This window comes from Grampus griseus, assembly GCF_964374135.1.
Source record: "Grampus griseus genome assembly, chromosome: 4".
Taxonomy (NCBI): Eukaryota; Metazoa; Chordata; class Mammalia; order Artiodactyla; family Delphinidae; genus Grampus; species Grampus griseus.
Genome location: NC_138997.1, coordinates 24,663,173 through 24,687,627, shown reverse-complemented (window position 1 = coordinate 24,687,627; position 24,455 = coordinate 24,663,173). Strand labels below are relative to the sequence as shown.

Below are 24,455 nucleotides of genomic sequence, written 5' to 3'. Positions count from 1 at the left end.
ACAAAGTGGTAAAGAAAATAAAAGTTTTGTATCTCACACAAAGTTAAAAAAAGCAAGACAGTATTAGTATGGCAAGATTAATTTCTTTTTATATATATATATTTTTTAATATTTTTAATCTTAACTATTAAACCACTAAAGACAAAATTTAGTCATATACTTAACCACAAAGAAAACTTTCACATGTTAAAAAAAGTAGAGGAGGTTTCCCTGGTGGCGCAGTGGTTGAGAGTCCGCCTGCCGATGCAGGGGACACAGGTTTGTGCCCCGGTCCGGGAAGATCCCACATGCCGCGGAGCGTCTGGGCCCGTGAGCCATGGCTGCTGAGCCTGCGCATCCGGAGCCTGTGCTCCGCAACGGGAGAGGTCACAACAGTGAGAGGGCCGCGTACCGCAAAAAAAAAAATAAATAAATAAATAAAAAGTAGAGGTTCTATAAGCCACATTCTCTGAGCATACTTAAATGAAATTTAAAATAACCAAGGAGCCATAAAATGTCCTAATTGTATCAAAGGAAAGGATCACAAATTCTAGACATCTAAGAGGAATGAAAGGGGAACATTCATCCTTAACCTGGAATGAATAGCTACAGCTCTGGTCCACGGGACGTTTATAGACTTAAACATTTTAATTGGAAGGGAAGAAAAACAAAAATAAAGGAACTTAGCACTCATATTAAAGAATTCGTAGAAGAACAAAATCTAGGAAGAAGACCATAAAATAGATAAATCACTTTAAGTCTGATTAAGAAAGGAAAAAGAGGGCTTCCCTGGTGATGCAGTGGTTGAGAGTCCGCCTGCCGATGCAGGGGACACAGGTTCGTGCCCCGGCCCGGGAAGATCCCACATGCCGCGGAGCGGCTGGGCCCGTGAGCCATGGCCGCTGAGTCTGCGCGTCCGGAGCCTGTGCTCCTCAACGGGAGAGGCCACAACAGTGAGAGGCCCACGTACAGCAAAAAAAAAAAAAAGGGAAATGAAAAGGAGGCTGAAATATTCAAAATTAGCAATGAAAAAGGAAGCCTAATTCTTTTTATACAATGTTTAAAGATTACTTTCCATTTACAGTTATTACCAAATATTGGCTCTATTCCCTGTGCTGTACAGTACATCCCTGAGCCCATCTTACACCCAGCAGCTTGCACCTCCCCCTCCCTCTCCCCCTCCCCGTATTGCCCCTCCCCGCTCACACTGGTAACCACTAGTTTGTTCTCTATATCTGTGAGCCTGCTTCTTTTCTGATATATTCACTAGTTTGCTGTATTCTTTAGAGTCCACATATAAGTGATATCATACAGTATTTGTCTTTCTCTGTCTGACTTATTTCACTAAGCATAATGCCCTCCAAGTCCACCCATGTGGCTGCAAATGGCAAGATTTCATTCTTTTTTATGGCTGAGTAGTATTCCATTGTATATATGTATCACATCTTCATTATCCATTCACCTGTTGATGGACATTTAGGTTGGGAAGGCTCATTCTTAATACAGATGCTGTTAAAGAATTATTGGAGAATAAGGGCAACTCTATGGCAAAAAAAACAAAAACTGAAAACTTTAGAAGACATAGATAATTTAAGCAAAATTTCCAAAATTGACCCAAGCAGGGTAGGGGGGAGGTGGTGGTACTTAAGTAAATCAGTTACCAAAGGGGAATTTGGAAAGATGATGGAGATACTATTAATAAAAGCATCAGGTCCAGAAACTTTCCCAGCTGGGTTCTTTTTTTTTTTTTTTTAATGTCAGTTCATTGGTTTGTTTTTTTATTTATTTATTTTTGGCTGTGTTGGATCTTCGTTTCTGTGCGAGGGCTTTCTCCAGTTGCGGCAAGCGGGGGCCACTCTTCATCGCGGTGTGCGGGCCTCTCACTATCACGGCCTCTCTTGTTGCAGAGCACAGGCTCCAGACACGCAGGCTCAGTAGTTGTGGCTCACGGGCCTAGTTGCTCCACGGCATGTGGGATCTTCCCAGACCAGGGCTCGAATCCATGTCCCCTGCATCGGCAGGCAGATTCTCAACCACCGCGCCACCAGGGAAGCCCCCAACTGGGTTCTTTTTAACTTGTTGAGACTAGGAAATTCTGATATTATTAAACTTTTCCAAATGATAGGAAAAGAAAGCTCAACAATTCACTTTATGAAGAAATCATAACCTTAACACCAAAACTTAACAACCTCACTTATTAATACAAATGCACAAATTCTAAAGAAAAGACTCTCTTCTATCTGTACCGTAGGGCTCCTCCCCAACCCCGCAAAGCCCAGGCCACCAGCACCTCGGATGCTGGGGACCACCTATAACAATAATGATGCCTTACATTTTGTTGCAGACAAATTTTTTTCCACACTCTTTCCCGTGATGTAGATAAGACAGGTGTTTTCTTTAAGGTGAGCCCACTATTACAAATTCAGAACTAAGGATAGAAAAGGAAGTTGTTCTTTCCTTCCTCTGCTACCATCTGTTACCTTGATCTGTACCTAAAAGCAAAGCCTGCTCCTTTAATTTCCTTAATTAATCAAATGAATTCAGAATGCCACTCTGGAAACAGCCCTGAAACATCGTCAGTTTTATGAAAGGGTTTCTATTAAGAAATCAACTAAAGGTTTTTTATTTTATTTCTGTAGCATGAAAATTTCCAATTAAGTTATGTCATCTGGAGTCCCTTTAATGTCATTAGTGTTTATTTCTTGGCTAACTCAGGCCTGGAGCTTAGGAAAAATGAGGGGCTTCTCTTACACACCAGTCCTGGGAAGGCTGATCACATCCCCTTCCTCAGCTCAGCACCCACCCTGGACTGACACATGTCAGGGCTTGGACACACACACACACACACACACACACACACACACACACACACACAAATTATTCTTGTAGCCTGCATGGAGCTCACGTTATCAGGAAGAGGGGCCTATAGGTACCCAGGAAAAAGCAGGTGGTCCAGTTGCCCCGGAACTTTCTTTCATCTTTGAAAGTCTGAAAGCAGAAGCGACCTGCCACGTGAAGACTTTTTAGATATTTAAAATTCCAAAGTGTTCCCTTTGTCCCCATTGGAAATGAGATTTGAACCCTCCTTTCCTGATACCCTTAAGTGGTCTTTGGCAAGGTGTTGGGATTTCATTTCTGAGAGTGGTTTGGGTTTTTTCCTGTCCCTTCTCCCCCAGAGGAAAGAAAATACAAATGCCACTTGTGCCCGTATGCTGCTAAGTGCCGCGCAAACCTGAACCAGCACCTGACCGTCCATTCGGTGAAGCTGGTGAGTACGGACACCGAGGACATCGTCAGCGCCGTCACCTCTGAAGGCAGTGATGGGAAGAAGCACCCTTATTATTACAGGTGAGCGCGCCAGTGGAACCTGCTGGTCCAGGCTGCCCAGAATTTCTTGAACACTCCCTGCCCATCTGCGAGGGCACACGTGACAAAGTGTCTTTTCTCAGTCACAGGGCTGAGCTTCCTTTCAATATTGGCTTTGCTTGGATTGAACCCTGTGTGGCACTGACTCCTTCCTGGCTTGGGTGGCCCTGGGAGAGTTAATTAAAAGGGTGGAGGTCTTAGAGGTGGCTTTGTGGAGCGGAGTCCAGAGAGTGGCAGGGCTCAGGGGTGATGAGCTGTGAGGTCTGGGCAGCTGGGAAGCTCCCACCTTTGTCACTGAGCACCTTGCTGCTTCCTGAGAATTATCCTAAGGAGAAATGAATCTGAGAACCCTGAGGGAATAGCCCTGGAAGTATTGCATACTTTCCCCTGGCTGTGCTATCCTTTAGTACCTGGAATGGTATGTTTCTCTTCCATATTCAACCGTGAATCAATATTTGGTTTGTTTGCTATAAAATCCCGAGTTTTCAGGCTTGCTCTCGAATCCTGCCCGAGTGTATCAGCGCACCAGCTCCGCTGATATCTTGGCAAGGCTGCCCCGCATCTCTTGGCCCGAAGGAGTCAGTTAGGTTAATGTACAGCATCTGGAATCTGTAATTTTTAATTAACTTTATGATTATTTAGCATAGTTATAGCATGAATGGGATTGTTACATCATGCTGGCACTCAGCCTGTCTGGCACAGTGACCACTTCGGAGGTGTCCCAGAAAGTGAAGGAATTTTCTAACGCAAAGCCTTTTGGTGGGAGGAAGACACGTGTCAAGGTCCAGATTTCGGAGTGTACCGCGTGCAACTGGGTAGCCTCCATTTAGAAGCTCACTCTTCTCTCGTCCCGTACAGCTGTCACGTGTGCGGATTTGAGACGGAGCTCAACGTCCAGTTTGTCAGCCACATGTCACTCCATGTGGACAAGGAACAGTGGATGTTTTCCATCTGCTGTACGGCCTGCGACTTCGTCACCATGGAGGAGACGGAGATCAAGGCGCACATCGGCACCAAGCACACAGGTGACCCTCCCTGTCTGCCCTTCTCACCCGTCTCTCCTCCATCCCCCGCCGCCCCACCTGGCATGGGCGTCCTCATCGCCATGCGACGCTGACACTTCCTTCCCGAAGGAGGGACTTTCTCAGGGTAGCAGAGCCACATCCCTCTGTATCCACAAGGCCACTGCCTGGCCCGGCTTACGCCTCGCCCATCTGACAGGTTCACCGGCTCAGGTGCGGTGGAGAGGTGAGGGCTGTTTGCTTGTTCCTCATCCTGATATCATCATTGTAGGTAACAGTCATGGAGCTTTTATGACGCCCCAGGCTTGCACCTTTGTGCCCCAGATCTCATTGAAGTCTTAGAACAACCCTCTGGGGTCAGTACCATCGTGGGCATACCATATAGGTGAGAGACGGAAGCTTAACAGAGGTCAGGTATTCTCTCCAAGGTCTACAACCAGGAAGTGACTCCAGATACTCAGACCAGAACACTTTCATGCTAGAGCCACTCTCTGTGACCCTGCTGTTCTGACAGCCCCAGGCAACCCTGGGCAGAGGGCTGCCCCTTTCTGTTTTGTGGGGCCAGAGCCCTGTGCACCTAGTTCTGCAGGCTCTGCCCCTCTTCCCTGAAACTGCAGCCCTGACCCCCTCCAGAATGATGCATGGCGGCTCTGTTCAGGGGCAAAGAAAGCCAGCTTCTCCTGAAACAACTCAGTGGCTCTCTAGCCTGCAGCCAAGACTTTGCCAGCACTTTTCCTTTCCTATAAAGCTCCGGCCATACTGGTTAACTTCATCCATTTCATGATGTCAACATTTGGACTTCACCACGCAATCGTCCTCTCCCAAGTAATGGTTACAAATGACACCAGCGTGGCGTCATTAAGTGACAGTGAAGAGGAGCTCCCCCTGCGTTTTGCTTACAAGTCATGAGCTCACGTTGCTGACTGCCAGCCCTGGGCGGTGGATCAGCCCCTTGCATCCTCGGCCCTTGAAGGATTCGGGAAGGGGAAATTCCCTGGCAGTTGTGCTGACAATGTGCACGGCCGAGAAGCATCTCTCTGTGCTTTACTGGCCGCTTTGGCTCCGTGGTACCAGCAACAATAAACGCTTGCTTTTGTCAGTAAGTGGAGCAGCTATGACTCGGAGGTCTGCAGAGAACCGTTATGCTGAGTGAGGAGGTGCCGTTTTTACAGTCACTTGTCTCACCATAACCATGTTAGCACTGTGGGCAGCGGGTGAGCTGGGAAACCCACGTGGAGACAAATGAAATTCAGCATTTCTGGAGTAGCCAGTGGAGGGAAAGGCCAGCCTCTCTTCTATTTCCACTGGCTTTCAGATTTTTTTTTTCTCTTGTCTGTTACACTTCCTTTCTTCTAACTCTTTCCACCCCAAAGTATGCCTAAACCCTGTTGAGAACTTTTCTCCTCCCTCCCCTATCCACAGCTCTCTCCACCCCACCTCAAGGAAACTATAGAAACCATATGGCTGGAAAGATGTTGGACTTAGAACCACTTAATTGTCATCACTGGAAACTTCACATTCACAAGCAACCGACGCAAAGTCACTGACCTCCTAATTGCCACAGGGAACACGGTGAAGATCTTGTTCCCTCTGAGATGGTGGGACCCCTGCTCTAGCTGGGAAGAACATTCTTGCTTGTTAGCACAGACAGCCCAGAGTGAAATGCATTGAAGAAGTTTCTTTTGTAACACAGTAGAAGCTTTTAGTGCTGCTGCTATTAAGGAATAAGGTTCTATCCTATTTTATAATCCAGGGGTGCTAGCAAGGTTTTTGTAAGGGCCAGATAGTAACTGTCTTAGGCTTTTCAGGCCATACAGATTTTGTCACTGCAATTCAACTCTGCCATTGGATGGAAAGTAGCGGTAGGTGATATGCAAATGAGTGGGCGTGGTAGCCTATGTGATATGCAAATGAGTGGGCGTGGCAGTGTTCCACTAAAACTTGCTTTACAAAAACTCAAGGCTAGATTTGGCCCAAGGGTTATCGTTTGCTGACCCCCAGTTATAAGCTTATGGCCCCACAGTTTGGGTTTCTCGTATTTAGCTGCTGCTTTGAGGTTAGAATTTAACCCAAAATATGTCAGCCTACGTCTGTAATCAGTAATCTGTGTAATTGCAAAGTTATGATATAAAGCAGTATGTATGCGATATAATATAGATAACAATATATATTCCTGAGAATAAGGAGCTTATGTAAGGCACTGCTGTGTCTCCAGCACCTGGAGCAGTGGCTGCACAGTGTAGGTGGGGAGTAAGCCTTCATCCAGTGAATGACTATAAGTGTGCAAGCACATCTACACACACATGTGCACGCCAAGTAAGAAAACTACTGAAACGTGGCCCTTGCCTGACCTTAGAGTCCACTAACTTATGTATATACGGGCATACCTCGCTTTACTACACTTTGCCTTATTTAGCTTTGCAGGTTTGGGGTGGTTTTTTTTAACAAATTGAAGGTTTGGGGTAACTCTGCGTCGAGCAAGTCTAATGGTGCCATTTTTCCAACAGCATTTGCACATTTCATGTCTCTGTGTGCCATTTTGGCAATTCTTGCGATATTTCCACCTTTTTCATTATCATTATATTTGTTACGGTGATCTCTGATCAGTGATCTTTGATGTTACTCTTGCAAAGAGATCAAGCCTTGCTGAAGGCTCAAATGATGGTTAGTATTTTTTTAGCAATAAAGTCTTTTTAAATTAAGGTTATGTACATTGTTTTTTTAGACATAGTTCTGTTGCACACTTAATATACTACAGTATACTGTAAACATAACTTTTATACGCACTGGGACACCAAAAAAATTATGTGACTTGTATTATTGCAATATTTGCTCTGTTGGTGTGGTCTGGAACCGGACCATCAATGTCTCCGAGGTTTGCCTGTACTCTATGTGGAAGACGTTACTTGGGATGGAGGAGAGCACACGTTGAATTCTAGATCCTGGCTCTAGACCCCATGTTACTGTAAATAGCTCTGGGAATGTAAGAACTCATTTAACTTCTCTGGGCCTCCATCTGTTCCCTGAGTTTTTTTAATGAGTAGGAGATGCCAGACAGGCCTGAGATTCTCTAATTCTGTGAGCCTTTGTTCCCTCATTTGACTTACCTGTCGTAGGAATGGGCATCTTTTATTTCAGTACCCTAGGAGATCTGAAGTGCTTTCTTGTTACCTAGTAAAGTTGTGATCTACGGGATGAGCTTTAATGAACAGCAGATTTTTACTCAGTCTCTCTTAGAATCCACATCCTTCTTCATACTTCCTTACTGGCTACTCTTACCCGAGGCACCCTGTGAATGAAGTGCTGAGCGGGTATCTGAGGAACTGTCCTCTGTTTAGTGTTTCTTCAGTGACTCTCCCTTACTCTCTTCCTCCACGGCTCCTTGTCCCTGCAGAGAACATCGGCAAGATAAAATATTCCCTCTGGTGCTTCCTAAATGCAAATTTTGCTGCAGTCTTTAAATGTTGCAATAATGGCATTGAGGAATTTGAATAGCTATTTGGAAAATACAACCATCTGTATGTCACGCCACATTGACACCAAAATAAATGCCACATGACTTACCCAATCCCTGTTTACAAATCACCCCTAGAAAGGCTTGAAGAAAATAGAATATTTTTCAAACTTCCAGAGTGAGAAGGATTTGTACAAGCTTAAGTGACAGAAGAAATCACGAAGGAGAAGAATCAAGAGATCTGACACAGGAAAATTTCTCCTGTTTGCAAAAGCAAAGCAAAAGAGAAGGAAAAGAAAAACCCACAGTCTGAAAAAAAATGTGTTTGTAAAAATGACAAAATGTTAATCTATTTACAACATGGAAAATTCATATAAACTGGTAAGAAACACTTTAGGTCTCCAATTAAAGGATTCACAAAGGACATGAACAGTCAAGTCACAATAAAACAAAGAAAAGCTAATGACTTAACATCAGGAAAATGTTCAACCTCGCTAGCCGTCAAACTAAAACTCAAAAGTGGCTTATCTTTCACCTGTTAAGTTAGGAGCACGTCTTATAATGTTACCCACTGTTACCAGAAGCTGCTGATCCGCCTGTGGCCATGGCCTTGCAAAGTGGTAGAACTTTTGAAAACTAATTAGTATATACCAAAAGCCTTGAAAATGTAATGCGCTGTGACCCAGTAATCCTGCTTCTGGGAATTTATCTGTAGGGGAAAAAAAAAAAAAAAACCAGCCAGTGGAATATTAATTTTAACTTCAAATGCAATTTTAAGGAAATAAGTAGAGTAGGATAAGTTTACCCCATGGATATAATAATATCATTTAAAAGTATTAATTCATAATTATTTTCATAAATTTTTTGAGCACCAGCTGTCTGCCAGGTGTATAAAACAGCATGGGAAAATACAAAGTGTTAGTTATCATTATTATTATATTTTATAAATATTATATGTTATATTTTATAATATAATAATATATTCTTCAATAATGCTTACCATGAGCCAGGCATCGTCCTTAGTGCTTTGCATGTAAAAACCCATTTGAGCCTCACCACAAACATATGAGGCAGGTGCTGCTATTGTCCCCATTTTTTAGATGAGGTAATGGAGGCACAAAGTACATACCTTGTCCCAGGTCATACAGCTACTGAGTTGAACAGATGGCATTCAAACTCAGGTATTCTGGATCTTAAGTCCTTATTCTTTATTTTTTAATTTATTTTTTTATCAGAGTATAGTTGATTTACAATGTTGTGTTAGTTTTAAGTGTACAGCAAAGTGAATCAGTTATACATATACATATATCCACTCTTTTTTTAGATCCTTTTCCCATATAGGTCATTACAGAGTATTGAGTAGAGTTCCCTGTGCTAGACAGCAGGTTTTTATTAGTTATCTATTTTATATATAGTAGTGTGTATATGTCAATCCCAAACTCCCAGTTTATCCCTCCCCCGACTTATCCCCTGGTAACCATAGGTTTGTTTTCTACATCTGTGACTCTACTTCTGTTTTGTAAATAAGTTCATCTGTACCCTTTTTCTTAGATTCCACATATAAGTGATATCATGTGATATTTGTCTTAAATACTTATTCTTAACCACTATGCAGTTAACAACAACAGTTTTAAAATAAAAATGCTTACTTTTTCAAAAATAAAAAAAGAACCCCAAAAATGTAATGCTGTTTGTATTGAGGCAGCAAGAGGGTGGGTACTTTTTTCTGGTCTCAATCTCTCAATTTGTGTCATTTTAAATTACGAAATATTTAGGGTTTTAACGTTCTCTTCAATTGGCTGTCCCAGTGTTTGAGGTTGCATTACCTGTGCACAGGTGTCCTTCACCAAAAATCTTTGCGATGCTGAAAATCAGTGATGGCTTGGATTGCAGTAAGCCTTGGATTGGGTTGACAAGGGCACCCTGGCTCACTCCCTACAGATACAGCGAGGGGAGATGTGAACTGAGGGGAGAGGAAGCTGTGTAGATGAGGGATTATAAAGAGCGTGGGCTGGGCTGTTTCCCCATGCTGTAGCCCAGAGCATTTGCCGCGGCACCTCTATATTTATACATGTATTAATTTAGGGAGCTCTCCCCAGTGCCGTAAGCCTGAGGGTACTTGAAGCTATTCTTAAAGATGGTAATTAAAATTATCTGTTTTAATTCTAAGAACTCATTTAAAATAATCACTCATAATATTCTGTTAATGAGACTAGTCTTAGAGGATGGATTTGGTGAAGCAATGTCAGGGACTCAGGGCCCCCACTGAAAATATTCTATTTGTCTCCAAACTGTGACTGAACTGGTTCAATATTTAGATAAGAGACTGGCAATCATGGTGCTGGCTCTCCTTTTACCAAGGGAGGAATGTATCCTAAAAGCGTGTTCCATCCCTTCTCGTGGGTCAGTAAGTGAGATCACCTACTGTCTGTCCAGGAACCAAGTTCACTTCTGCTAAGGAACAAGATCTTAAAGATTGTCAACGTGGGACTTCCCTGGCAGTCCAGTGGTTGGGACTCCGAGCTTCAATGCAGGGGATGCGGGTTCAATCCCTGGTTGGGGAGCTAGGATCCTGCATGCCATGCCGTGGGGCGTGCCCAAAAAGGAAAATAAAAAGGAAAATTAAAATTGTCAACTGAAGTAAGGGTTGGATGCTCTGGGCATAAGTGCAGCTCTGACAGGAACTGGACTTGAAAACATTGTAAGCCGGTAAATATTTTCCCTTCCTCTTTTTACAAATTTTTTTTAATTAGACAAGTAATTTATGGTCACTCCAGAAAATGTTGAAAACCCAAATAAAAGAAAACAGGCATAAGGCTGATCATTTCATATGCTAGATGTAGCCACCATTACAGTTTTGTTTACTTCTGGATTTTTTATGCCTATATATAAAATATGATTTATATTTTTAATCTCCTAATAAAGGAACTTTGTTTCTAGAGTTTACAATCACTAGATTACTTAATTGGTTGATTTGAAGGGAATGGAAGCACAGTCTCCCTACATTTTCAACCCTAGCCTAAAACTATGGGCTTAATTGGATTAAATTGGCTTGGGGAGAATCGATGTCTTAACAATACTGAGTCTCTTGAACATTTACAATGGATAGCTCTCCAGTTATTTGGGGTTTATAATGTCCATTTTTATTTATTACAGTTTACCTTCAAGTGATATTATACCTCTTCATATGTAGTATAAGAACATCACAACAACTTCTTCTCTCCCAGCCTTTACGTTATTGTTGTCATACATTTACCTATTATAAACCTTATAATACTTTGTTATTATTTTTTAAACAAAATTACTTTTATTATATTTTAAAGAGATTTTAAATAGAAAGAAAAATTCATCTATCTACCCATGCAGTTATCATTTCCAGTGTTCTTCATTCTTTCTGTGTAGATCCATTTTTTTATATTTGGTGTCACTTTCCTTCTGCCTGAAGAATTCTTTTTTAACATTTCTTGTAATTTGGGTCTGCTGGTGATGAATTCTTTTGACTTTCTTTTGCCTTCATTTTTGAAATATATCGTCACTGCGTATAAAGTTTCAGGTTGACAGTTGTTTCTTTCAGTACTTTATAAAGACGTTACTCCACTACTTCTCACTTGCGTTGCTCCCCGTGAGAAATCTTCTGTCATGCTTATTTTTGTTCCTCTGCACGTAAAGTAGCTTTCCTCCTCTGGCTGCTTTTAGGATATTTTTTTTTTTAATCACTCATTTTGAGCATTTTGATTATGATGTCCCTTGGTATAGATTTCTTTATGTTTGAGGTTCATTGTGTCTCTTGGATCTGTGGGTTTGTGGTTTTCCTCAAATTGGGGAAAATTTTGGCCTTTTCATATATTTTTTCTGCCCTCCCTACCCCATTAGGGACTTTAGTTGAACTTATATCAAGCTACCTGCAGGCGTCCCATAGCTCACTGATGCCCTTTGCATTTTTGTGATTCTTTTTCCTCTGTGTTTCATTTCAGATCATTTCTATTGCTATATCTTCAGGTTCACTAATCTTTTCTTCTGCCATGTCTAAATTGCTGGTAATCCCATCCAGTGCATTTTTCATCTCAGACATGGTAATTTTCATCTCTAGAAATTTGGATTGGATCTTTTTATATCATTCATGTCTCTACTTAACTTTCCAAACATGTGGAATACAGTTCCAATAACGGCTCTTATGTCTTTGTCTGCAAATTCTAACAGCTTTGTCGGTTCTGGGTCAGTTTTGATTGGCTGATTATTCTTTTCGTTTGGGGTGTGTTTTCTCGTTTCTTGGCATGCTGATAATCTTCGTTTGGATGTCAGACATTGTGATTGTTACCTTGTCAGGTGCTGTACATTTTATATCCCTATAAATAGTCTTGACCTTTGTCTTAGGATTCAGTTAATTACTTGGCAACTTTGATCTTTTTGGGGTCTTGCTTTTATGATTTGTTAGGCAGGTCTGGCGCAGTGCTCCATGGAGGGCTAATCATTACCCACGATTCAAAGATCTTCCTCAGTTTTCTACTCAATGCCTTGGGAATTATAAGTTTTTCTAATTTGGCCAGTGGAAACAGACACTGTTCTCTAAGCCTTTCAGATGGCTTTTTTCCCTCTAGCTTTGGGTAGTTTCCTCACACACATGCTCTGACCCCTACCCTGCTGAAGGTCCTTGAGGGACCCTCTGCAGGTCTCCGGGTTCCTCTCCTGTGCTGCTCTTTCCTCTCTGGTGTTCTGTCCTGCAACGTCCAATCTCCTCAGACCCTCAGCTCTATCTCCTCAACTCAGTGAGTCTGCCAGGCCCTTCCCCAACCCTGTACTGCAGTCTGGAAAGTAAAATCTCTCAAGGCAGGAAGCAGGTTAAACCTAGAGCCTGCCTGTTTTCTTTCCTCTCTCTCAGGGGTCACTCCTCTTTATTGCCTCATGTCCAATGTTGTGAAAACTATTGTTTGATAAATTTTGTCTGTTTTTTGTCAGTTGATAAATAGCAATGGTAAATCCCGTCTCTGACACTCCATCTTGCATGGTAGCAGAAGTCTCCTGACACTAGATTTCAATGGCCTCTTGACTTGTTTACTCCTGGTTTTGAGGGAGAGTCCAGTGCCCTGATGAAGAGTACGGACATTAGTGAAATCTCTGCTCCACCACTTCCTAGCCACGTGACCAAGGCCATGTTAACCTGGCTGTGCCTCCCTTCCTTAGTCTGTAAAATGGGGGTGATAATAGTCATGCCTCATTGGATTTTTGAGAGGAGAAAATGAGATAGCGCATTTAAAGCATGATAACCCATTTAATGCATCTGAAGTTTCTAGAACTTGGTAACACATTCATCTTAGCTATTGTTGTCATTTTATTTTAATTCTTATAAGACTCCAATAAACACTTGCCAACTGAGTATCTACTCTTGGCCCGAGAACCACAAGTGTCATCACCATAGGTGACTGGGACCTGGGATCCAGCACTGGGAGAGCTGGAAACCTCAGCTTGTGCTCCCTGAATGACGATGTAGACATGAGGCCCCAAATCCCCCACCCATAATTGCTATTATTCTAGGGTTTTCATCTCCTAAATAACAGACCTGGGTTTGTTTGTTTGTTTCATTTTTCAGGGGAAGACAGGAAGACCCCCAGTGAATCAAACAGCCCCTCTTCATCCTCCCTCTCAGCTCTGAGTGATTCAGCCAACAGCAAAGACGATTCAGACAGCTCCCAGAAAAACAAGAGCGGAAACAACCTGCTGGTCATCTCTGTCGTGCCTGGGAGCCAGCCCTCACTGAATAGTGAGGAAAAGCCAGAGAAAGGTAAGGGAGGAGGTGGGCTGGTCTACTCAACCCTACCCACTCTGGGGGGGATGACCCAGTCTTGAGAATAAGCCCTTGACAGAAGTGATGTTGGAAAACAGATATTAGGCCTGGGAACAGTATAGTACGTAGCATCTAAAATTTACGTGTGCTTTTTGGCTTGCTTGGCATCTGTATATGGGGTGGAAAGATGGGGAGTGTGACATTGATTCTGAAGCTGTATGTTTAACACCTTTTAGCCCAGAGATGCAGGGAACGGTGCCTGGAAGGGTACAGCTGGTGGGTGGGGGGTCTCTGTCCTACTCCTGCCCTCCTGTCCCTCTGCCCTACTCCTGCCCTCCTGTCCCTCTGCCCCATGCACCCGTACACCCAGCCTCGGTCCTTTCAGGGTTCGAATGCGTTTTTTGCAACTTTGTCTGCAAGACGAAGAACATGTTTGAGCGCCATCTGCAGATCCACCTCATCACCCGGATGTTTGAGTGTGACGTGTGCCACAAGTTCATGAAGACCCCCGAACAGCTGCTGGAGCATAAGAAATGCCACACTGTCCCCACCGGTGGGCTCAAGTAAGGAAAGCAAGTACAGAACCTTTTACTGTGTTGTTTATTAAACACCCTTTCCCCATCCCTACCCCATCCCCTCCCCTGAAGGTTTTGGGGTCATGCAGAAGGGGGGCTTGGCATGGGGGGTGGTTAGTCAGGCACCTCTGCTGCCTTTAGCTGGATAGGAATTAGATCTGCCCCCCAGGAGGTTGGCAGATATCAGCAGGAGACTCCATTTCACAAGACGACTTGCTGAAGCAGCTTGGCACAGGCACGCAAGGGTAGACCCATCCTACACGGCTTGAGTTTCACTCAGACTTGATTTTAAGGGACTTGGGGGTTTGTGTCCCCAGGTGTAAATCATTACACTGACACTGCACTTCATCCTCTGTTTTTTAGATGATTTGCCGCAAGTCTTTTAAATAAGCATTACAGCTACCCCATACACACACCCACCCCCCAAATATCGGATCCTTGCCAGTGTGAACAGGCAAGAGGCACCGTTTTTCATGCAAAGATCATGTGCCTCGTGTCTTCCTGCACATATGCCTTACGCCTTCCCAGGAGCTGGCATTGGGATCTCCCTGGTGTAGGCTTCGTGAGATCTGACATTTCCGGTCACATGTTCTCCACAGATCCCCAAAGACCTAGACAATGAGCATCATCATTAACCAATATTTGCAACAAGCCCTCTGGTCTGAAGAGAGACCCATCCGTTATTATCAAATGCACTGTGTGTCTGGCTTGATAATAGGTGCTAAAGGGCAAACAAGGAATAAAATATAATTTCCACCCTTGGGAAATGTACGTCCGAGCACAATCAGAGTTTAATCTTCCCAGTGGTTCTGAAATCAGAGTCCCTGTTCAGGAGGCACTCATGGTCTAGTAAAGAGAAAAGCATCTGTCACTGGGCACAGAAAGACATACCACTTTCAAAGCATAATTATTCATGTTTAGCTGAAATGATCCTGTTATTAAAAGAATGAAAAATGACATTGTACTTAATATAAGAACAAAAAACCTTTTGTTTTTAAACATTTTTATCTTTGAAACTCACAACTTGCCAGAGAAGTGGCATGACTGTCCTGAATGGGTGAGGGGTGGAGAGACCCAGAAGGAGCCTGGGAGTCGAGTCGGGGGGGCTCCTTGCAGGTGAACTCCCCGGGCTCCTGCCGGGTCAGGGGGACCCTCCTCAAGAACTTGCCCAGAGGAGCAGCACCTACTGTTGGATCCCATTTTATTTCACCCTTGGGGATGATTAGGTGGGAGGGGGAGGGGTGGGTAAATGGGATGGGGGGAGGGGCGATTATCATTCCCGACCACCAGTAAATGGGAAATGCCTAGCACGAGCTTATTTGGGAATTTGATTTGGTTTATTCCCACTGTCCCTTTCTAAATATTTGTGTACTCATGTTTAAAAAAAAAAAAAAAAAAAAGCCATGTATTTCCGTGGTTAGACTAACACTCATTGCCCTGCCCAGAAGCCCAGTCACACCCATTACCCGCGGCCCCTGCCAGTTGTGGCTTTGCCAGTTAGGCCCCCTTTCTTCGGGAACCTAAGGAGTCCCGAGCCTCCGACCCACTGGGGAGGATGCAGAGTGAACGCTGATGCTTTTGCGGGTACAGACACTTCCCGTACAGTACTAATGGTCCCCTATGTAATAGTTTATGTTCTAGGATGACCAAGTAGAGGAATACTTTGAAAAACTTGCTAAAGCCTTCTGGCTGTACAGTGAGTCTTGTTTTGTTTTGTTTTGTTTTCCCTTGGCCGTATCAGAGCTCTAATTTGCCTGAGAGAGTGTCTTTACCATAAGTAACGGGAGCACGGAAAACCCTTAGCACTCTGCCTGAGCAGCGAAGGAAAGACTGAGCCGTGGGTCACAGAAATGTCCTTAACGTGAAACAGACTGCCGATGTCTAAATTGCTTTTCTGTGATGGGACTGCTTGTACTCTATATCCTGTTCATAATGCAGATCAAATAAGATTATACTATTATTTTTCTTTTGCCGTAGCTCAGGACAGTGGTGAGTTTCAGACTCCTCTAGGTAAGGCCCAGCTTGGCGTAGGGGTTGTGTGTGCACCTGACCTGGGAATGGGCTTTATATTTCTCTCGTGTGCACTCTTCTGTGAGCTGAGGTTCCGAGGCTAACGGCGGGCTTGGTGCTGAGGCGCAGCGCACGGGCACTGGGTGTGTTGGGCTCTGCTGAAAACCTCTCCAAACCCTCCGAGGACAATTCACTCCCTGGCCCTGCCCTGCAGGTGCCGGGCCAGAGCCGAGGCAGCCACTTTTGCATTTGCATTCTTTTGGTAAAGAGAGCACACACAGGCTACAGCTAGCGTATCAGCCACCGACTCGAGCCCGGCAGCTTCTACAGAGCGAAACCTGCCCTCTCTGTTCTCCCCGCCCCTCTGGACAGCCGGGAGGCTTGCGGGTAGCGTAGCCTCACTGCCTAGGATGGAGAGACCCAGGCTTTGTCCCAGGGCACAGCCAGCCCGATAAGGTGGCAGAGCTGGGACTGAAACCGTCCCTTCTAGACAGACTCTGCCTAAGTGACTTGCAGAGACCAGTCCAGTAATGAATCAGCGCCCACCATGTGCTGAGTACTCTACCGAGCACTGCAGAGAACGCAGAAGAAAAGGGGGAGACGGTCCTGCCCGCTGAGAGTTTATGATCCCTTTGGATGATGATTATTTCCATGATGTAATAACATTAATCATTAATAACGCATTAATAATGTCTTCAAGCTCCAGATAGCAGTCGCCTCCCTCCCGCCATCCCCCATTCCTAACCGGGCTGGTGGGTGGGCTTCCTTCTGCCGAGCCCGCCCCTGGTCCTCCCCTCCCTTCCCTGATGGAGACCCCAGGGCTGTAGGAGGCAGGTTTTAGGAGCACAGGTCTCTGCATCTGCACACACACACTCCCACACACACACCCAGGCCTTCTCGTCCTAACCACCCTTTCATCAGCACGATTCTGACCCCTACGACTTTCTGTTTGCTGGAGGTAGCTCTCCCCCTATAAGCTGTTCTTCAAAACTCTTAGCCTTTCTGCGTGTGCTTGGTGTGGTGCATGAAAAGTCGATTCTCTGTGTTGCTCCCATCTCGAGGGGAGGTCGTGAGGGTTAGCCCTCGGCCGAGGCCACTGGGGGGGCCGGGGAGGGCTCCGAGGGGCCGGGCGGGGAGGACGGAGGGGAGAACAGCTTAGCCGGGCGCCCCCTCCCGCACTGGCTCTGCTCCCCTTCCTGGGGGCCGGCGTCCGCGGGCGCAGCCAGGAGACCCCGAGCAGGCCGAGGGACGGCTCCAGAAGAGGGTCCTCGTCGCCCCCGCAGGAGGCGGCAGGGCCGGGCTGGGCAGGGGGCAGGCCGGGCCTCGGAGCTGGGAGGGCGGCCGAGGGCAGGCTGGTGAGGCGGGGAGCAGCCGGGCGGCCGCCGAGCCCGCATGGCTGACCCTCCCCTGTCCTTGCTTTCCCCCCCGCCCCCCGCCCACAGGTGCCCATTCTGCATTTATTCCACCAACCGCCCCGCCGCCATGGAGTGCCACCTCAAGACCCACTACAAGATGGAGTACAAGTGCCGGATCTGCCAGACGGTGAAGGCCAACCAGCTGGAGCTGGAGACGCACACCCGCGAGCATCGCCTCGGCAACCACTACAAGTGCGACCAGTGCGGCTACCTGTCCAAGACCGCCAACAAGCTCATCGAGCACGTGCGCGTGCACACCGGGGAGCGGCCCTTCCACTGTGACCAGTGCAGCTACAGCTGCAAACGCAAGGACAATCTCAACCTGCACAAGAAGCTGAAGCACGCCCCGCGCCAGACCTTCAGCTGCGAAGAGTGCCTGTTCAAGACCACTCACCCCTTCGTCTTCAGCCGCCACGTCAAGAAGCACCAGAGCGCGGACAGCCCCGAGGAGGACAAGAAGGGCCCGGCTCCGGCCCCCAAGGAAGCCGCCGGCCCCGGGGCCCCGCTCCTCGTGGTCGGGAGCGCCCGCCACCTCCTGTCTCCCCTGTCGGTCATGTCCGCCTCGCAGGCTCTGCAGACCGTGGCCCTGTCGGCCGCCCATGGCGGCGGCGGCGGCGGCGGCGGCGGTGGTGGCGGCGGCTCCGAGCCCAACCTGGCACTCAAGGCCTTGCCCTTGAATGGCTCCCCTTTGCGCTTTGACAAGTACCGGAACTCGGATTTTGCCCATCTCATTCCCTTGACGATGTTATACCCCAAGAACCAGTTGGATCTCACATTCCACCCTCCCCGACCTCAGACTGCGCCGCCCAGCATCCCGTCCCCCAAACACTCCTTCCTCGCCTATCTCGGACTGAGAGAGAGAGCGGAGACTGTCTGAGGGCAGCCGGGCTCTGTACCAAAAACCAAGAGACAGAGACAAAAATACAAAACTCACAAAACTTAAACACAACCCCAGCAGGTGTACGTTGCTGCAAAACCTACAGACCCGCCCGGGTCTGACCACGTGTACTGTATATCTTTAGTGAGGAATAGAGAATTGGCTCTGTGTGTATACCTATTGCATTGACCTGAAAGCTGCTTTATCCAATCTTCAGAGAGGTGACCTACTGCATCCGTCTACCTTCAGAGGCATGCCTCCCCAGCCACACACTCCCACCCTCAGCCCTTCTCCGTACTTTGAAAGGAAATTCGTCTTGTTAAACCCTAAAGAGAGTGTCCTTAATAGCAATCAGCACTTGTAAGCTTCTGTACCGGTGCATTTTGTTTTCTGTTGAGTGAACGGGGCGTGTGGGCGTTTGTGGATTTGGAAAGAGACAGCCGTGTGTCGTGTGCCATAACATTTGCACATCCTTTGTACTGGCTTCTTTCACAGGGATGAACGTTCTTGGCCCTCCTGGGTGGTGCATCCACTACAGTCGCACCCCGAGCTCCTTCATTACCTTTCCCTCTCTATTTTGTGGCTACAGAGTGGTAGGGCCTGGTGCTAAGGCGACGAAGGAATGGTAGACATCTCAGTGCTGCCTGAGATTTCCGACAGAGTCCTGGAGACCTCGTGCTCGCATCTCTGGTTAGGAAGATGCGAGCCGTTGAGAGCCCCATCTGGGAGAAATAGCTTGCAGCACTGCAGCCAACATCACAAAACTTAAGTGTGTTTTGTGTGTGTGTCCATACGTATGCAGTGTGTATGGTACACACACACAGTGCATCATTTTTTTAAGGGCAGATTATATATATATATGTATGTGATGTATTAAGTCAGTGGTTACCATTTGTTTGCAGGAAAAGAAAAACTGTATGAGTGAAAATTTTTATGGTTGATAAATCCAGCCAAGGAGATTAAAAGGGGTTTGGATAAATTCTGGGTATAAATGCTCAGACTAAAAAAGAAATGGCAGTTTTGCACAGTGCTTTTGGTCTTGCACTAGTTTTTGTTTCTCATCTGCAAAAAAGAAAAGTAAAATAAAAGGAAGAAAATGTACCTTTTTTATGGAAAGAGTAGACTGTATGTTTGAAACTTTTGTCATAACCTCTTTGACATATAACGACCCAACAAAAAGGTGCTGTTTTGTCCTACCGTTCAGTTTATGCCCCTGAGACGTTTCCATTGTGTTTGCAGATCGTCAGGCTATAGCGGTATTCTCCATGTTATTAATAATTCTGTATTCCATTTTGTTAACACCTGGTAGATATAACCTGCTAGGAAGCTAACTTTATACTTATTTAAAGCTCTTATTTTGTGGTCATTAAAATGGCAACTTATGTGCAGCACTTTATCGCGGCAAGAAGCAGATATGGATTGGTTGTACAGCCCTTTGCTATTCTTAAAAAGTAATGGGTGATTTAAAAAGAAGAAAAGGAAAAGAATCTTTGGCTAAACATGTTAATGGCTTGTATTTTTTAAGACAACAGAATTTCCAGTATGAAACAGGCTGAAGAGCAGGAAGAAATGTGCTTTGTATAATAATGAGAAGTTTGGAATATAAAAGTTTATATATTATTTATCTATTGAAGAACTGGTGTACAGGAGGAATGCTTTCTTACTGCGTTGCTGTTTTTCCATCATGTGTTATCCTAGGGTTGGGATTTTTTTTTTTCATCTATTCCACCGGGGGAAAATAAAAGCATCCCTAATTTTCTTCCTCTAGTCAGTTTGCTTCACTGAAAGCTCCCCTTGAGATTGGTACCGTTCTACAGGAAGAAGTCCAGAAGTCTTCTGTCCACACCATGGTCCTCCCTTATACCCACCCTTCCTCCCCCAGACCTAGCAGGTGTGCTACACTTCCCTTGCCAGTCATCCAGCCCTGGCAACCTGTTTACACTAAGGAGATGTCTCCAGGGGCAGGGAGGCTGAGCCAGCTAGGGCAGGAAGCTCCCGCACCCTGGGTCATCTTCCAGCAGAGACATCTGTTCTTGGCCACGTTTGAAACGTCATTCAACGTCGCCATATCAATGTCACAGTAAAAGACACTATAGACAGTTATGGACGATACACTCCAAGAATACTGGGCTTATGGGTGGATTGGTTTTTTTAAAGTCACGTCCTTTTCCCCATATGATGGAGAATGTGCCACCTGGCTAATCATGTGCTTTCACAATTACAAGTTCAGTGATGACAGGAAAGAGGGCCATGGTGATCCCACAGAGGCTGGCAGGAGGGCGAATCCCACGCGAGCACCAGCAGGTTAAAAACCTGAAGGGTGGCCCTGACAATTAAAACTGCGGATTTTACAGCATGCCACTTGTGCAATACGAGGTCCTAGGGTGAAACTTTCAAGATCAAGAAGGGTGTCGGAAGGAGACAATTGCCGCTCAGATGCTTGCCACTGAACTTGTATTTGAATGACTTAGTCATGCTTAATGTAATTGGGCAACTTTTTTAGCACTTTGGAAAGAGTCATCAATCTTTCTGGTAAATTATAAAAGTTTTCTGAGTGAGAAAAGGTGTGTTTGGAGTTTGTTTGACTTTTTATATTATTATTATTGTTATTAATAAAGAAAAATCTACAGCATTTTTCAGACTCCACCGAAGTAATATGTACCCCTGAATTTGGTTTGCAGTTTGATACTCAGGGAAGGATGTATTCCATAGATATCCTTTCCGTGTAGAACACTAATGTCTTTGAGATAGTCACCTGCCAACTAACTTCAATTCTGTTTTCACTATGCATTCTTCAATGAAAGCTAGCTTATTTTTCCATATAGTAATGCAGTTAGAGTTCTCAGCACTTTCTTCTCTCCTTTTTTTAACTCCTCATATTACGTTCAGATGATCATACTGTCAAGGTTTATGTACATTACTGAAAATTTGTATTGTATAAAGCTTTTTGCATTACAAGGCTGTACAGGGTCATTTTGACAGTAACTGGTATATTCCTTTGCATCTTATGTTGCATTGCCAATTTCTAGTGTATCCAGTTTGGAAGTATAATATACTCTAATTAAAAAAAAAAAAGGTTGGCTATACTCTTGTTTCTTTTTCTTTCTTGGGTGCCGTCTTTGGCTACTTGTTAATCTCACGGTTTTGTCTTGCTTTGTTCTGATTTTCACATTTCAGTGTATTTTAGATACGTTCAGGAAGTGTCCACTACTAGTTATAACTATTGCAAAATGCAAGTTTTGAACAACCATGGTTCTAACGCAAACTGGTATTATGTAAATCACTCATGGCCATTAGGATCGAGAGCATGTCCATCAATCAGTACAGCTGCAGGCCGGCTCCTTCCTGAAAATACTTAGTGACATTTAAAAGTGTTCACCAGCCTTACCCTCTCCTGCTTAACAGCATTTTATTGACCCCATAGCCATAGCGGGGGGGAAACAGATGAGTAATTCCATTTGTCTTAATGAAGTCTGGCAACTGTGAGACGTAATGAGGGGGAAAATGATATGCTTTGCAAGCTAAATAATAATCTATCCAAATGCAAGTAAGAGTTCCCCATTCAAAGGAAGGTACCAGAGAAAGAAACTGAGCCCAAAAGAGAGAAAGAGAGAGAGAGTGAGAAAGCACACTGATACATTGAAACAACTTTTTTTTAAATCCATTTTAAAGTTCTGTCCCTTAGAGAACTTCCCCATGAATCCTTGATGGCTGGTGAAACATACAAAGGAGCAAAAGAGAATACTTTGCCTGGTTCACAATTTGCCTGCTTCTAAGTATAACGTCCTTGGCTTGTTGGAAGAAATTATGAACTGCTTCACTCTAACATTCACAAAGATCAAATTTGCTTTTTATAAAATGAGATAATGTAGGAGAACCCACTTTGAAAATGGCCAGTCACTTATCAGACACTATTCTCCCCTTCATTTGTTCATCCAGTAACTGTGTTTAAGTGATTGAATCAAGTTCTCTCACTTGATTCAAATACTCACTTTGTTTGGGGATGGCTGGTATTTATTGAAAATATTAAAGTAAGTCAGACTTCTTGGCTTTTTGCTAGCACTACAGCAGGCATGGCATCTCATCTTGTGTACGTATTCTTTTCCCTTAGATTCCACACCTACCTCACATTTTCCCTTTGGGTGAAAAAAGCCAGAAGTAGAAAGAAAATAATCATCAGTTTGGCAATTGTTTCCCCTGTTAATGGGCTTCCAGTGGCATTGAGGAGTGGCTGGGATGGGAGCCATCCATGAGAAGACAGACCTCATCCGCCTCCTTCACTTACCCAGAGAGCGCTGCATGTGGACTCCAAGGCAGTTATGCGGCCCCTGTTTGAATTTAATACCAGATCATATATACTTTTCCTACTGTCTTGTTAAATAAATAAGACTGTAAGCGAAGACTCAAGGCCATGTTTTCTATAACGTCTCTACAGCTGATTGGCCCCATTTGGTGGACACCAGAAACCATCCTTGACCGTTTCATAGAGCCGCAGTGCTGGTCACAGGGGAACAAGGAGAAATGTCAAGGCTTGATGAGCACCGGTACATCCGTACCCACAGTCAGGGCGTCACATTAGAACCCTCGCTTGCCAAAGGTCACGTGGGGCTCATGAAGGACTTGCAGGGGAAGGCACGTCTCCTTAGTGGCCAAAACACAGAATCAAGTCACCTCGGTGCTTTCAGTCCGTGGGGAGGAGCTCATACAAAAGGGGAGGGAGGGACGGAAAGGGACAGCAGCTGAGTGATTTCATCTGTTTGAAGTGGGACATAAACGGTCAGGGGGCTCGTGCAAAATAAACAAGATCTCATCAGTTTTTCACTCAGAGAATGTAAAGCTGGAATCTTTCCCAACGGTGACTTAGAACCTGTGAGCAAAATCGCAGGATCAGAGAATACTCTTGGGATTCGGACTCCATTCCAAGGAGCCGTCAACCACAGATGTTCAAGAGACCCCAGCCAACACTCTTTTACTTATAGAACTCTCTCAAAACAAGAATCCCACTCAAAGTGAGGTTTATTTTGCAAGTAATTACAATTCACTAAGAAAGCAAATACCCATCACGCAGGCCCTGGAGTAAATAAAATGTGGCTCTGGGGACCTAAGGGCCCATTCTTCTCCCGTCCAAGGTCTGAATGATATGAGGTTATCAATCAGGGCCTCTTCTTTATGAGGTAGGAGTTCTCCCCTTCATAATTCTTTCTTATTTTTTTTTTTTTTTTTTTTTTTGCGGTACACGGGCCTCTCACTGCTGTGGCCTCTCCTGTTGCGGAGCACAGGCTCCGGACGCGCAGGCTCAGCGGCCATGGCTCACGGGCCCAGCCGCTCCGCGGCATGTGGGATCTTCCCGGACCGGGGCACGAACCCGCGTCCCCTGCATCGGCAGGCGGACTCCCAACCACTGCGCCACCAGGGAAGCCCCATCATTCTTTCTTGATAGCTGGATCTGTAAAAGAGGAAAATGTAAATTCTGCTCATGTTCATAGGAGCTGCAAAGGAGAAAAGGAAAATCAATTGCTGTATCCCCTTAGGATTCCTTTTTTGATGGAGTTAAGGTAAGTATAGTTAATTCGTTGTCAGTTTTCAATAGAACTGTAGAACTAGAACACAGAATCTATCTCAGTTCATACTTCTAAAGTATTTTCCCCTACAGGTGGCTTTCTGCCCTATTTAGTGAGAATATCTGGATTACAGATAATGTTATCCAACCACAAAAGACATTCCCGTGGAGTTTGATCACCTGAGTTTGAAGTCTGACTCGAAAGCACCTTATAAAAAGAAAGATCGAACTAAATGGTGTCTAAGACCCCTTCCGCCCTAACAGATAACATCTAATATACGCAGATTCCACTACTCTTTCTAAACAAGCAAAAGTCAGTAGTCTTTGAAGCAAAAGTGGTCGCAAAGCAGAATCCTTGCAGGGCAGTTATAGCGAAAAATGACACCTCAACATTTTCAAGCCACAACAGACTTAA

General features: G+C 45.0%; 1 protein-coding gene across 2 annotated transcripts in view; it reads left to right on the top strand.

Moving 5' to 3' along the window:
* The window catches only part of ZNF827 (zinc finger protein 827), a 180,723-nt gene extending 159,225 nt beyond the window's left edge, over positions 1-21,498 (top strand). The window contains exons 10-15 of one of the 2 annotated variants that reach the window (XM_082652946.1): positions 3,156-3,327; positions 4,204-4,370; positions 13,409-13,600; positions 13,989-14,166; positions 16,156-16,188; positions 17,631-17,752. In XM_082652946.1, the coding sequence (XP_082509072.1) occupies positions 3,156-3,327; positions 4,204-4,370; positions 13,409-13,600; positions 13,989-14,166; positions 16,156-16,171 (725 nt within the window). In that variant the 3' untranslated portion in view covers positions 16,172-16,188; positions 17,631-17,752. Of the gene's footprint in view, positions 1-3,155; positions 3,328-4,203; positions 4,371-13,408; positions 13,601-13,988; positions 14,167-16,155; positions 16,189-17,630 lie in introns of both variants that reach the window. The other variant, XM_082652947.1, reaches the window with a different exon arrangement.
* The last annotated feature ends 2,957 nt before the right edge of the window (positions 21,499-24,455 follow it).